The sequence below is a fragment of the Capra hircus genome, chromosome 18, assembly GCF_001704415.2.
Source record: "Capra hircus breed San Clemente chromosome 18, ASM170441v1, whole genome shotgun sequence".
Classification (NCBI taxonomy): domain Eukaryota; kingdom Metazoa; phylum Chordata; class Mammalia; order Artiodactyla; family Bovidae; genus Capra; species Capra hircus.
Window position 1 is genome coordinate 16374380 of NC_030825.1, and position 13439 is coordinate 16387818.

The 13439-nt window shown below is 38.1% G+C and overlaps 1 protein-coding gene across 2 annotated transcripts in view; it reads left to right on the forward strand.

Moving 5' to 3' along the window:
- TOX3 (TOX high mobility group box family member 3) overlaps positions 1-13439 on the forward strand; it is a 120179-nt gene that overhangs the window by 81006 nt on the left and 25734 nt on the right. Inside the window, exons 2-3 of one of the 2 annotated variants that reach the window (XM_018061930.1) lie at positions 6473-6538; positions 10753-11007. In XM_018061930.1, coding sequence (XP_017917419.1) covers positions 6473-6538; positions 10753-11007 — 321 coding nt within the window. The remainder of the gene's footprint in view (positions 1-6472; positions 6539-10752; positions 11008-13439) is intronic. The other variant, XM_018061931.1, reaches the window with a different exon arrangement.

The following is a 13439-nucleotide window of genomic DNA, read 5'->3' on the forward strand; positions in this document are numbered from 1 at the left end:
CCCAGGGATGGAACTCATGTCTCTTATCTCTCCTGCAATGGCAGGCAGAATCTTTACCTCTAACTCAACCTAGGAAGCGCATGTCTGTGTATGTGATTGTAAACATGTGTATACATAATTCTCTCTGGTTATAATTGTATAATTAGGAGAATTGTGTTTGTATGCAATTAATATGCTACCACGTGTGTTGGGGGGGAGCTTCCCATGTGGCTCAGTGGTAAAGAATCTGCCTGACAATGCAGAAGATGTGGGTTCAGTCTCTGGTTCTTGCCTGGAAAATTCCATGGACAGAGGAGCCTGGTGGACTATAGTCCATGGGGTTCCATGACTGAGCGACTCCACACACGTACACATGTGTGCTCTTACACTTAGTATACCTCATAGTCCATTATTTGCAGTTTTTTTGTGTGTCCAGCCTATTGTTGACCCCCTAACCTTTGGTACAGACTGACTTGACAAAGCTACTCTTTGTTTTCTGGAGTGATGCTCCAGATTTACCCCTGATCACATCAGTATTATCCTTCGCCATATTGGGCTTTCAAAAGATGGATTACCACTGCTGACAATGGTTAAATCTTGATGATCCCTGGCAAGTTCTTTTCCACGGGATAGTTAACAGAGCCTTCGCGAGTGTGTGGACTTAGCAGTGCAGCCTTCTCCATCACGTGACCGTGCTTGGCACACTTGGTCCGTGATGGCACAGTTCATTTGTGTAAGCAACTTGACAGATGTCCTTACTGAGGCATCAAATTGGATGGTGTCTGCTAACAAATCGAATGGGAAAAAAGAAAAGAGAATTCCAAGGATTATGGTTTTTTTTTTCAGGATTAAATTTGTGCCATTTAGCTGTTTGATACCCTGTAGTTAATGCTGCTTTATTAGAAGCCTATACAATTCTTCACATGGGTGTCAGAATAATTTCAGTGAGAATGATGTTGTGTGGACTCATCAGGCTGAAGTCTTCGTCTTGTGACTACAGATGGGTTATTGTCTGCTGTTCCACTGTCTTCCAAGCCTTTTGCTGGATGAGCGAGACTTAACAATCTCCATTAATTTGCTTTGGCACTTCACATGGTTAGTCAGGCCATGAACACGATGGTCTTTAATAATTTTTTAAAAAAATATTGCAATGCTCCTTTTCAGTTGATGTCCTTCATAAATTGTATTTGCTGAAGCTATAATTACTCATCAAGCAGCAAAAGCAAATCTACCTCCAAGTACAATGAAGATGTTCTTTTGTGAAATTATTAAGATAGAGAAGTTCGACATGCAGAGTAATTTAGTTCTGTTTTATAATTATATCCCACCTATTAGAGCCTATCAAATTGGAAAGGACTGATCATCACCAGCACACCTCATAAATGCCCCTGACTCATAGTGACCATTTCCCCCACATAGATGAGGTCTTTAAAACAGTTAAATTAGCCTGTTTCTTTCATAACATGTTTAAATGCTGTTTGGAGTAGTTAACTCTGTTTTACCTACAGGTTCATTTAATTTATTTGACATATTTTGTTTTGACTCTTGAAATCACATAGAAGAACTTTGTATCACTGAGTAGAAGATCTTGGAAGGAACATTAGTGAAGAGTTACCGCTGAGAAAGTTTGGAAATTGACCAAATTAAGGTGACTTGTTGTTGCTGTTCTTGTTTAGTTGCTAAGTTGTGTCCAACTTTGTGACCCCATGGACTGCAGCACGCCAGGCTCCTTGGTCCTCCACTATCACCTCAAATTCATATCCATTGAGTCAGTGTTGCCTAACCATCTTGAGTTAGAATGTCAAATTCAGAAATTCATATTAGTTGATTAGTAAAATACCTAAACTTTACCATGGTGCAAAGTTAGGATATTAGTTATTATAAGATGGATTCAGGGGAAAATAAGACAGTATTATCAATAAAGGATTTGGAACAAGGTGTCTAGAGTGTGTTCCCACAGGGTGTTGTGGGGGGAAAATGAAGTGTTCCACAGCCAGTTTATGTGGGACTGGGTTTACTAGCTCTCAAAGAAAAATGTCAGCTCCATCCAAATAGGAACCTTGTCATCTTTTCCATCATTTTGTCTCACGTCTTACACATTGTAAACACATAAATAAATAAACACATAAATAAGAGTGAACTGCAGGACGTCTCACAATCTTCAGTGTTACAGGGAGCCCTGTGACTCATCCAAGAGAGGGCGGTGATCCACAGCCTTTCCCAAATTTACTGGTTTTTGAAATACTTTTCCTGAAGTGCATTTTACTAGACTTAGTAAATGAGTTACCCTCTGGGAAATTTAAGCTTTGAGTAAGATCATTAAAAATGAAGTTCTGAAATTGATCACTAAGTGAAATATTCAAGTTTTTGCTGCAATTGGAATGTAATTGATACAGATTATGAGGCAGGAGGGGCTTCCCTGAGAGCTCAGTGGTAAAGAATCTGCCTGCCAATGCAGGAGATGCAAGAGACGCAAGTTTGATCCCTGCATTGGGAAGATCCCCTGGAGAAGGAAATGGCAACCCACTCCAGTATTCTCACCTGGGAAATCTCACGAACAGAGGAGCCTATAGTCCATGGGGTTGCAAAGAGTCGGACACAATTGAGCAACTGAGCAGGCAAGCATGAGGCAGGAGGGATGTCAGACTTTACTGCTTGTATCTGGGTTTGGGGCAAGTTTCCTGACTCCCTAGAAGCCTCAGTGTATTCCTCTGTAAAGTAGGGGTAGTACTTTTATTTCTCTGTTTGTTGGGAAAATGAATTACATTTGGCCCCACTCTGGAAAGTGAAATGAAATATTAATTATGTATGTAGAGGACTTCCCTGGGTAAGCCTTTATTATCATTATCATCATAAAAAACTAAGGGGTAAAATTGTTCTCCTTCAGATGTGTGATTATGATACACTGAAATTAAAATATGATCACCCTCCCTTCCACAAATATTGGAGGGCTTATAATATGCCAGGCATTGTTGTTAGTTCAGGCAGGCAGTGGTGAGCACAGTCAAGGCCCCTTCCCTTGTGGACCAAGAGTTTTTGTAATACAGTGTGTTTGCGGATGTCACTGTCCTTAGAATGTAAATCTAATTGTACACAATTCAGTTGAAGTTAATTGTTCTGAGGTCATTATATTATAGATCTGCCCCAAATGATCACTTTCTCCTCTCAGAATCAGATTGGTTCTAACACAAAAGAAGCACAACAAAATCCAGAGGTCATGTTTTAAAAGAAAATAAAATTAAGCTAGCATTACTTGATAAGGTAAAGCCAGTGACCAGGGGATCCCGTTCTTCCTTGTCAGGTCCATCAGCGCATGAGGGTAGCCAGATTTAGCAAATAAACACATACAACCTGCAGTTAAATTCGAATCCCCATAAATAAACACTTTATTAGTATAAGTATACCCCAAATACTGCATGGGGCATAATTATAATAAAATAAAGTGGATTTTTTTTCATTTTTATTTTATATTGGAGTTGCTGTTTAGTCACGTCCTACTTTTTTGTGACCCTATGGACTGTAGCCCACCAGGCCTCTTTGTCCATAGCATTTCCCAGGCAAGAACTCTGGAGTGGATTGCCATTTCCTTCTCTAGGAGATCTTTCCCACCCAGGGATCGAACCCACATCTCTTGCATTGACAGGTAGAGTCTTTACCACTGAGCCACCAGGGAAGCCCAAATTGAAGAACAGCTGACTAACAATGTTGTGATAGTTTCAGGTGAACAGCAAAGAGACACGGATCCATTCTCTCCCAAGGCCCCCTTCCATCCAGGCTGCCCCACAGCACTGGGCAGAGTTCTCTGTGCTATACAGTAGGGCTTTGTTGGTTATCCATTTTAAATACAGTGGTATATTTGAAAGGGAAATTTAGCTGGGCATCCTGTTTTTTTTTTTTTTTTCCTTCTGAGTACCCTCCAGTTCCAAACCAGAGGAGATATTTTTACCCCAAATAGAATAGAAACCTTCGCTTCCATTTGAAATGATTTATCACTCTTCCCGCCTGATCACCAAGTGTTTCCAAATTAAAAGCCATTCATTAAGGCCTTATATAGATACAAAAGATATGCAAGGAGTGCTTTGTAATGCCAGCTCAGTACTTCAGGTGAGAGCTTTTCAAATTACGTGGACCACTGGAGCCACCTGCTTGAGTAACCACGGTGGGGCCGTCCCGTGGCTCATCAACGCACCATCGTGCCTGCGTTGTTACTGATTTTTCTCATTTCTCCAGGGCAAATACTAATTAATGGATACAATTCACAGCTGATTAGCTGTAGTTTCTTCAGTAATTACATTCGCATACTAACTGTTCAGAAGAGGATTTCTAACCCAGTTCTTATTTCACTCTAAGCTTAATTTGTTTTTTGAATTGTTTAAGCCCTTCGTTTAATAGCCATTTTATTTTTCTTTGTTGTTTTAGGTGCTATTAGATAATAAGTGAGTTTAATCTTAAAAAAAAAAACCAACTCTCTGATAATGAGCTGTTTGCTTTAAATGGATTTCTAATTCCCCAACAAAACCTACATTTAAATAACAGTAAAGCTGTGATACAGGCTGTTGTCAGTAGCTTGGGAGCCAGGGTTGGTACACGGAATATACATCGTGATCCAAGCTCTCATAAATACCCTAAAAAGAACATTTGAGATGGAGGCCTGAGATCTTAATTCTAAAATCCTTCATTCAACAGAAATTCCTGTCCCTTCTCTTGCGTGTATTTCACATTGTGGAAAAATGGGCGGGTGGAGGGGGGGTGCGCAGAATATATGTGTGTGTTCATGCACCCGCTCATGTGTTTCTTTTTTTTTTATTTTAAAATTATTTTTGAAACACTTTATTGAGGTACCATAGACATACAAAAAAACCTGCCCATATTTAATGTATACAACTTGATGAATTCGGAGATAAGTAGACATCTGTGAACGCATCACCACGTGTTTTCGATATCACATGCCTTCAGAAAAGCTAGAGAAAGGGCTTTCTTAAGCGCTAACAAGTACATCTTTCAGAAATCCTCATAAAGATACTTATCCAAATGAATCTGAGGGCTCCTTGTGTGAGGATGTATTTAGGTGTCGGTCTACCGGGTGGGATTTTGCTTCTGTAGACTGTAACAGCGTTCTGGAACCATTAGAGCCTTCCGTATAAATCCTGCTTAGGTCTTGGATCCCTGACATGATAAAGTAGAGAGTGTCAATCCCGCTTCTGTGCACGAATCCTACAGGTTCAGAGTTGGAGGATGAGAGCCCCTCAGAAATAAGTGTTTGGGGGCATATTGAGAGGAGGATTTGTGGGTTTATTGTGGGTTTTTCATATCTGTATGTCTGTATTTATATTTAGTCTCTGTCTTTATCAATCTTTGTATCTATCTGTCTACCTATCTCCTTGGGAAAATTGTGCCTTTTACTTTAAATAATTACTGGCTGTATTTATAATAGAGAATGGATATACATTTCACCCTTTGGAGACCAAACCTATGTGTTATTTGATGCATGAAAGGGAAGAAATAATACACTTTATAAAAAGAAGGGCGTTCTTTAACCATTTAAAAATCGTGAAAATAATATAGCTCCAGATAATTTTGTTCCCAGAGCCTCTCTACATTGCCAGACTGATAACAGAAATGTTTAAAGCAACAAAAATGTGCCTTCTTAGACCATCTGAACCTGAAAATGCATTTCTGCCAAAATCCAAGTTTTACATTTTGATAACAGGTCTCTGGAAGGAAAGAGCTTATGTCTGAAATGCTGATACAGTCTTATTTGTGATGGTCTGAATGGGCTATTGTGTTAGGGAATTAAATAAAAATTGCTGTGTTCATGGGATCCTGCTTATTTTTTAAACCTCTTTGCACTTAATGTTATACTGAGAGATTAAATACCACTATTTTCAACAGCCCCGATGGATATAGATATCGTTTTAAACTCTATTTGAAGGTTTAAAAGATATTCTTTAGTCTTATTATTTATTTATATTCATGCCACACCCTATTCAGGGGAAAATAGAATTTGAGTCCCGGGAACTGAATTCTATTCAATTTAATTCACATTTTAATCTACCTACGCTTGTGACATTTGTTCTTGAAAAGTAAGCTATGAAGTCCCAACATGCTTTAAAAATGTGTCAAGGTGATTTTCTTGGAAACTCTTTTCCTGCTAACCTCTGACAAATGCCAGTTCGGTAAACAACACCCACTAGTGACCAGTTGGCCAAATGTTTACCGTAGTCTCCTTTGCTGTTAGTCTTGATGAGAAACAACACTATTTTCTAGAATTATCACGTAAGCTTGACTCGATGCTCTATTTTCTGAGGGGGTCAGCTGACAGAATATAGCATAGTGCTCTGAAACCTGTCACACTTCACACTTGGTCTGAGTCAGACCACCCTTTTATCTCATCGCACCAACGTTCTTTCCAGATCCCATCTGAGCACTGAGTAAATCCCCAGCATGCTTTATGACACGGCATATTAACATAAAACAATGTGTTTTCTTTCAGTTTGGAAATAACAATAACTACATGAATATGGCTGAGGCAAACAACGCTTTCTTTGCAGCCAGCGAGGTAGGTGTCTGTCTTAATGTGTCTGTTCATGTTTTGTGTGTTATTTAGATCGTTTAAAAGGCTTGAAGGGAAAAGCCAAGTATTGAATTTATCTCACTCTCGCTCTTACATGGCACGAGGTAACAACTTTGGAGGAGAAATGAGAAAAACCTATTGGAAGAGAAAATAACCTGACAAGTCTTTATCACTCGTCCGTAGGCTGTTACAAGTGTTAGTAATTCACACACACGCACACACACACACACACACACACACACACACACACCTCTTGATGAAAAAAAATAGATAGGTGCAAAAGAAAAAAGAAACTATCCAAACTATATTGGTATCTAAGCAGATAGGGGTTATTTTGGAAACTAGGATGAAAGGGATTTCTAATAGAAAATATTTAAGCTTCACACAGCTCTGGGAATAATTTCATTAAGTTGCCATGGTTTGGGAATGATGTGACAGAATGGTATCATGATTTCTTGGGTCTTCAGTGGGTGTGATGTAAAATGAGTGTTTTTTTGTTAGCTACCCACAGTTGAGTACAGTGCTGTGCACATATTGCCTGCTAAGTTGCTTCAGTTGCGTCCAAGTCTTTGCAGACCGCATGAACTGACCTGCCCGGCTTCCCTGTCCATGGAATTCTCCAGGCAAGAGTACTGGAGTGGGTTGCCATTTCCTTCTTCAGGGGATCTTCCCAACCCAGGGATCGAACCTGCGTCTCTTATGTCTCTTGCATTAGCAGGCGGGTTCTTTACCTCTAGCACCACCTGTGCTCAGTAAATATGTATTGAATGAATGAATGAGTGTATGAGCATGCTCCAAGACTCCGTCAGGGCTAGGAAAATAGAGGGATGGAATCAAAAGGCAGCGCCATGGTGGGAAACCATGAGATTGTGTGAAGGTCATCAGTGCGTGTGGAATGAACATATTTTTGTTGCTGTTTTCACTGCACTGCTTACTCTGTGACTTAGGGCTGCTCCCTGGTCTCATTGGTCTACCCTCCAGAAAAACCTCCATCTTGATTAGATCAAGAAATGTTTTCCTGATAGTGGTAGATGACTGTGTGAGATTTAAGGAAACAAAAACAAGCAGGAGTGAGATTGGTCCAAATGGAACATTTCCTCTTGCAATACCCATAATAAAAACTCTTCATTTTCCAAATACATTCAAATATAGGAAACTGAACCAGCTTGACCCCAGAGAATGAAAATCATAATGGCTTCGTAAATGATCCCCGTTACAGGGAGGCAAGTGGTATGGAAGAAACGAACTTGGCAAAATTAGTAGAGAAAGTGGGGAATCCAGAATTAAGGGTATCCGTAGATTAATCATTTTTGCAGTGACCGCCATCTCTCTAACCAAGAAGACTGCCTAGATAAGGGAATATTGTTTGGCACTGGCTGCTGTGTTGTTTGTGATAATGAGCACAAACCCCATCTGTAAGGACAACATGATGTTTCATTCTGTAGGATTTTTTTCCCTACATTTGAATCAAACATTGATGAAAGCTCTAGTGCCAGCAGCTGTTCAGAGACAATTTAATTCCAGCTGTGATAATTCACCGTGTCAGACATTGGCTGTTATATGTTGATACAACAGTTCTCCAGATTTGCATTTTTATCAAAAGGAACAAATGTTTTGAACATTTCAGTACAGATGGTATTTAACCATGTACATACTACTTTAACATGTACAAGGTAAACACTGGAAAGTCAATATCTGTAAAAAGTAATTATATAAACTCTGATTAATCTGATATTGGTCATATGGCGTAGCTGCAGAAGTCAATGTCTTTTTTTGGTTGCTGCCATACTTGGTTATTTTTATTATCTCAGATAACCAGTGCTTTGATTACTCTTTTCTCTAAGGAATGTTTAACTTTATATTTCATGGATTACCTCTCTTTAAAAGTCATTTAAGGTTTTAGCATTTTCTTAGTTATATAATATAGTGTTATGGTTTTATTAGATTATGAAACAGTAATATATTGAATTCTAGGTCAAAATTAATTTCTTTAAAAAATATACTGGAGGGACATATTATATGTAAGATCTCTTTATACCTTAACAAAAATAAAAATGAACATCTCCTTAATTTTAACTGCCTAGCAAAAGACATGTTTTATGTTCAAGTTTAAAAAATAATCCTATGTGATGATTTCACTGTACATCTTTTCTTGAGCGAAAAATAAAGCCCAAGTTAACGTTAATATACTACATTATAGTATGTGCCTAATTTCCCAATCATTTCATTAAAAGCGTTAAAAGTAAATTAATTTGGTTTTTTAGCGTTTTAATGAGTGCAAACTCATTCAGGAAGACTTTAGGTTTGATGCTGTGAAGTCAAAATTGTGCCTGAAACTTCCCCTAGACATCGCCCAGTAGATACCACTATGGGGACCAGGATGCTCCGAGTTTGAAATTCACACATTTGCTTTATGTTTTCTGTCTGTGTCATGATTACCCTGACCATTTTTAAAGTACTTTAAATATTTATTGAAATAATATTTCAAGTGTTAATTACAGTGGTAATGAAAACAGCCAAATGCCACATATCAAGAATGAGTGTTTATCCGTATTGTTAATGTGATATGTTAGATTTCATTAAGCAGTAATGGGGTAGCAAATGAGTCACAAATTACAGTTGCATCTGTTACTAGACCACATTAGTGCCAAAATAACAGCAAATGCAGCCATAGGGTTACATTCATTAGCCAGCCACGCTTGTGGCCAATTCATCCTTTGTGTTTGAGAACTCGGGGTACCGCAGTCGGAAACTGACATCTTTGGGGAGTCGTTCTTGGAATCAATATGTCAGAAAATCTAATATTTCACTCTAGCTTTCAAATGTGCAGTTGTACCCTCATGTTTTACATCTACTGAATCTGCGGAGAAACTCAAGATGTTCAGTTGCCCAGCCACGGACACCCATAGCTTGTGACTTCTTTATTGCTGGTGAGATACAAATAGCAGTTGACAGGTTCTATAGACAAGAAATGGGGTGTGTGTGTGTGTGTGTGTGTTTCTACCCTTGGGTTTGTTTCTATTTTCTTTCAAATGGTTATTAAGTTACATCATCATTGATGGCTTGAAGAAGGATGATTTTCAGCTCTTAATTAGTTTTCTTAACCAATTACAGTAGATTCAAATTATCTTGCACCAATTCATTCTTCAAAAAATGCTATTAATAATAAATGAACTATAATGTTGACCCTCTGAGCTGGAAATAAAAAGTATCTGAGTAACTGCTTCACCCTACCAAAAAGAATATTCTAGACATTGACCCCTCTTCCCACAAAATCGAAGTTCTATTTTAAGAAAGATGGTTCATGGGGTTCAGCAGGCAGCTCTAATTTGTACCCCAAGGTCCTATGTGAAAATTCTATTTTTAAGGGTCTAAGTAGCACTGAAAAAAGTATGCATTATTTACTTAGGTCTTGAGAAATAACAGTAAGTACTTGAGTAACATCCATGGAATTAGTACATTTCTATCAATATATCTCTATGCTCCTTCTATGGCCTTTTAAAATTGAAGACTGGAAGAGAAGTGTTCCAATAAATACAAATCAAAAATCTTCCTGTAAAAGAAAATTCTCCTTTTTGTTTAAATAAAAGCCCTAGATATATATGCTCTGATCATCCTTATATAAAATGCTTTATTACAAACAGTAACAACTTCTATAGAAGCAGGTATTACACTTGAGAATATACCAATAAGGAAACTTTAAAAAGCAAACCATACATTTGGCATCACTTGTTTTATATGTTGTGGCAGAAAGTAAATATGTGTTATGTTCACTTCTGGATTAATGTTGTGTGTGCGCTCCACAAAATCGTCAGCATTTGATGAAGCATGTGGATAATGTAAGCGTTTGAGCTGTTTCACTAACATATCAATAAAGTGGCAATTTGTTATATAGCCAAATCTAATGTCGCTGGTGCTCCAACTAACAACAAAGACAGATGTTGCTAATTAAGTACACATTAAAAAACTGTTAATACTGATACTCCATTAAAACCATATGATAATGAGACTTAAATCTTTAATCAGAATGATCAGCAAAACTTTATATACGGAAATCTGTGTTTAAGATGTTTTCATTTGAGAAATAAATATTTGGTCTAGCTATGTAGTGTTTTCATGTGACATAGTTCTTTTCCCTCCAAGGAGAAATAAGATCTAGGAACAGAATATGAAGATATCTATATTTTGTTTCCTTTTAGCAGACATTCCATACACCAAGCCTTGGGGATGAGGAATTTGAAATACCCCCCATCACGCCACCTCCAGAGTCGGATCCTGCCCTGGGCATGCCTGACGTCCTCCTGCCCTTTCAAGGCCTCAGCGATCCGTTGCCTTCCCAAGGAAGTGAATTCACACCCCAGTTTCCCCCTCAAAGCCTGGATCTTCCTTCCATAACAATCTCAAGAAATCTCGTGGAACAAGATGGCGTGCTTCATAGCAGTGGGTTGCATATGGTAGGCAGCAAATTTACTGCTTGAAAGTGTTTTACTTATCGTTTGAACTTCGCAGGGTAAAGATCCGAGAGCCCATGTTCTGAAACATGCTCGTGCATGTCTACTGGTGGACATGTCTGCTGGTGGACATGCAGATTGTTCCTCCTGGTGCCATTTAAAAGCACATAGTGGAGCAGTCACTGGTGTTGGACAAGATGGCATTGGGTTGGTTGTCTTGAAAAAGGAGGACCCCACAAGATCCTCTGGTTTGAATTGATTTTTTAAAGAAGTCTGACTCATTGGTTTGAAAGCAGCCAGTTTTCCCTTGCTTTTGGTTTAACAAAGGTATGTCCTTGAGTTGAAAGTTTGCCCAGGAGAGTTTCTTAAGAAGGGAGCCCTTACCAGGGCCCAGGTCTTTTGCGTTTGTTGGATTAAAGCATCATGTTTGTGATATGTGATTTGCTCCTACCTGAAATGAAATATCAAACTGTGATACAGAGAAAGGGAAAAAGAATAATTGTTTATAACCAGCAGAGGAAAGTATAAAGTGGGCTATTTTGTGAAATATACCTAATTGTGTTATTTATTGTTGTAAACATCAAATAAGGCACTCCAGAGAGCCAAAATTACTAATGCAATAATTTTGGTTCTGTTTTTCTTGGTGTGCAATTATGGTTAGCAATCACCAGAGTAAATCTACTTAAGTATTTTAAACTCTTCTGCTAGGGCTGTTTTTTTCCCTACCATGGTATATAAGGCATTGGGTGTCTACCTGGTGAAGCACCAAGCAGACGTTTTAAAACAAGATTAATAGTTTATAGGGCTTTTTAATTTTTTTTCTTAAACCCTGATAAAATGAAACAGATGTGTTGGTATAACAAAAAACAAATCCTGTTGCTTGTTTACATATTTCTCTGCACATTATGACCATGCCAGTGATGTTTATTGGTTTCATTGTTAATTCCCCAGATAACAGCAGATGATTGCAAAATATGTAGTGGATTAGCAGTGCAAAGATTCAGTGTGCTCTCTGAAATATAAGATTACTTTCCCAAATAGGATTGCAGCAACATAATTTTCTTTGCCTGTGATCTTTTGTGTTTGAGCTGAACATCAGGGTTTTTATTTTTACTTTTTTTGTCAGAAAAGAGTGCAAGGAGCAGTCGGGAAATGGTCATTAAGTATTCATAAATGTTCCTCGCCATCTCAAATAATTGTTTCCTGTGGACTTTCTTGCATTTTTGTCCCTTTGACACTGGAAGGGAGGGTTCTGTCCTCTGTTTCTCTACAATCAGCCTTGCAATGTTGTGCCTGGAAAATAATAAAAATAAAAAGGGTGTTTAGTTGCCAAGGGAGTTTGCCCAGGGTTCACCATTATTCATAGATGCTCAGCGAGGCTCATTTAAGTTAGGGAAATAGTTAAAAGACCATATAATGCATGCTAAAATGTGTGCTTTATTAAATTGGTAAATATTTATTAATAATATAAGAATCTGCCTTTAAATTAAACATCTGATGAATTACCTTGCCTTAAAGCTATAAAACTGTTATTGCTGCTATAAAAAAGTGTAAAGGAGGCATTTTGACTATGAAATTTCATTTCATGGTCAATTGAATTTACTATATTGGAAAGAACTAAAGATGGAATCATAAAATAATTATGATATTCACATACACTTAAAGAACAATGCTTTCACGGAGTGGCGTTGGGAGAGAGGACTCAATTTTTAATGCTTCTTTTGTAATGTATTGCTAATCACTCACGCAGTTGAATTATTTCATTGATTTTTAAAAGTAGAAGTCCTTTAGGTAAGTGCAAACGGTTGTCATAGTGTTTACGTGGACCTCTTTGCATTTATTGGTGCCTTTCTGAAGTTTTGCTGAACCTGAATGATATTTATTTTGGCTGGAAACAAACTAATCTTGTTGAAAATTCGAGTAGAATTTCACCTTGAAGAAATGTCATGGGATTTTAAATCACAAATGTTGGAAAAAATAAAATGTACCGGGACAGAATTACGACGAATACAATGTGTCGTTGGCTTTGTTCTATGTACTACCTGACATGTTCACCTATAAACTTGAATTCAGAATCGCCAGAGGCATGGGTAAAAATAGGTTATGTCAAGGTTCTTCTATATTTCCCTCCGGGTACCGAGGTGGCTGGCGACATCGTAATGCTCCACAGCAGCTCCTCGGAGATTTCCCTCAGGAAGGTCACCAGAAAAATAATAAATAATACTTTATACATCATGCATTCAGTTTCCCAGTGTGCACTGGCTATTTCGTACCTTATGCAACTCAGAAGTTTTATTATCCAAATGAGTATGGCTGTCGGTTAAGAATTGCTATGGTAAATTAAGACTATCGTGTAAGAAGAAAAGCCAGCTTGTTTCTGTAGTATTGAACCAGCTTTTCTTCAGAGCCTCATTGGTTTTCCTTTAGAGAGTGAC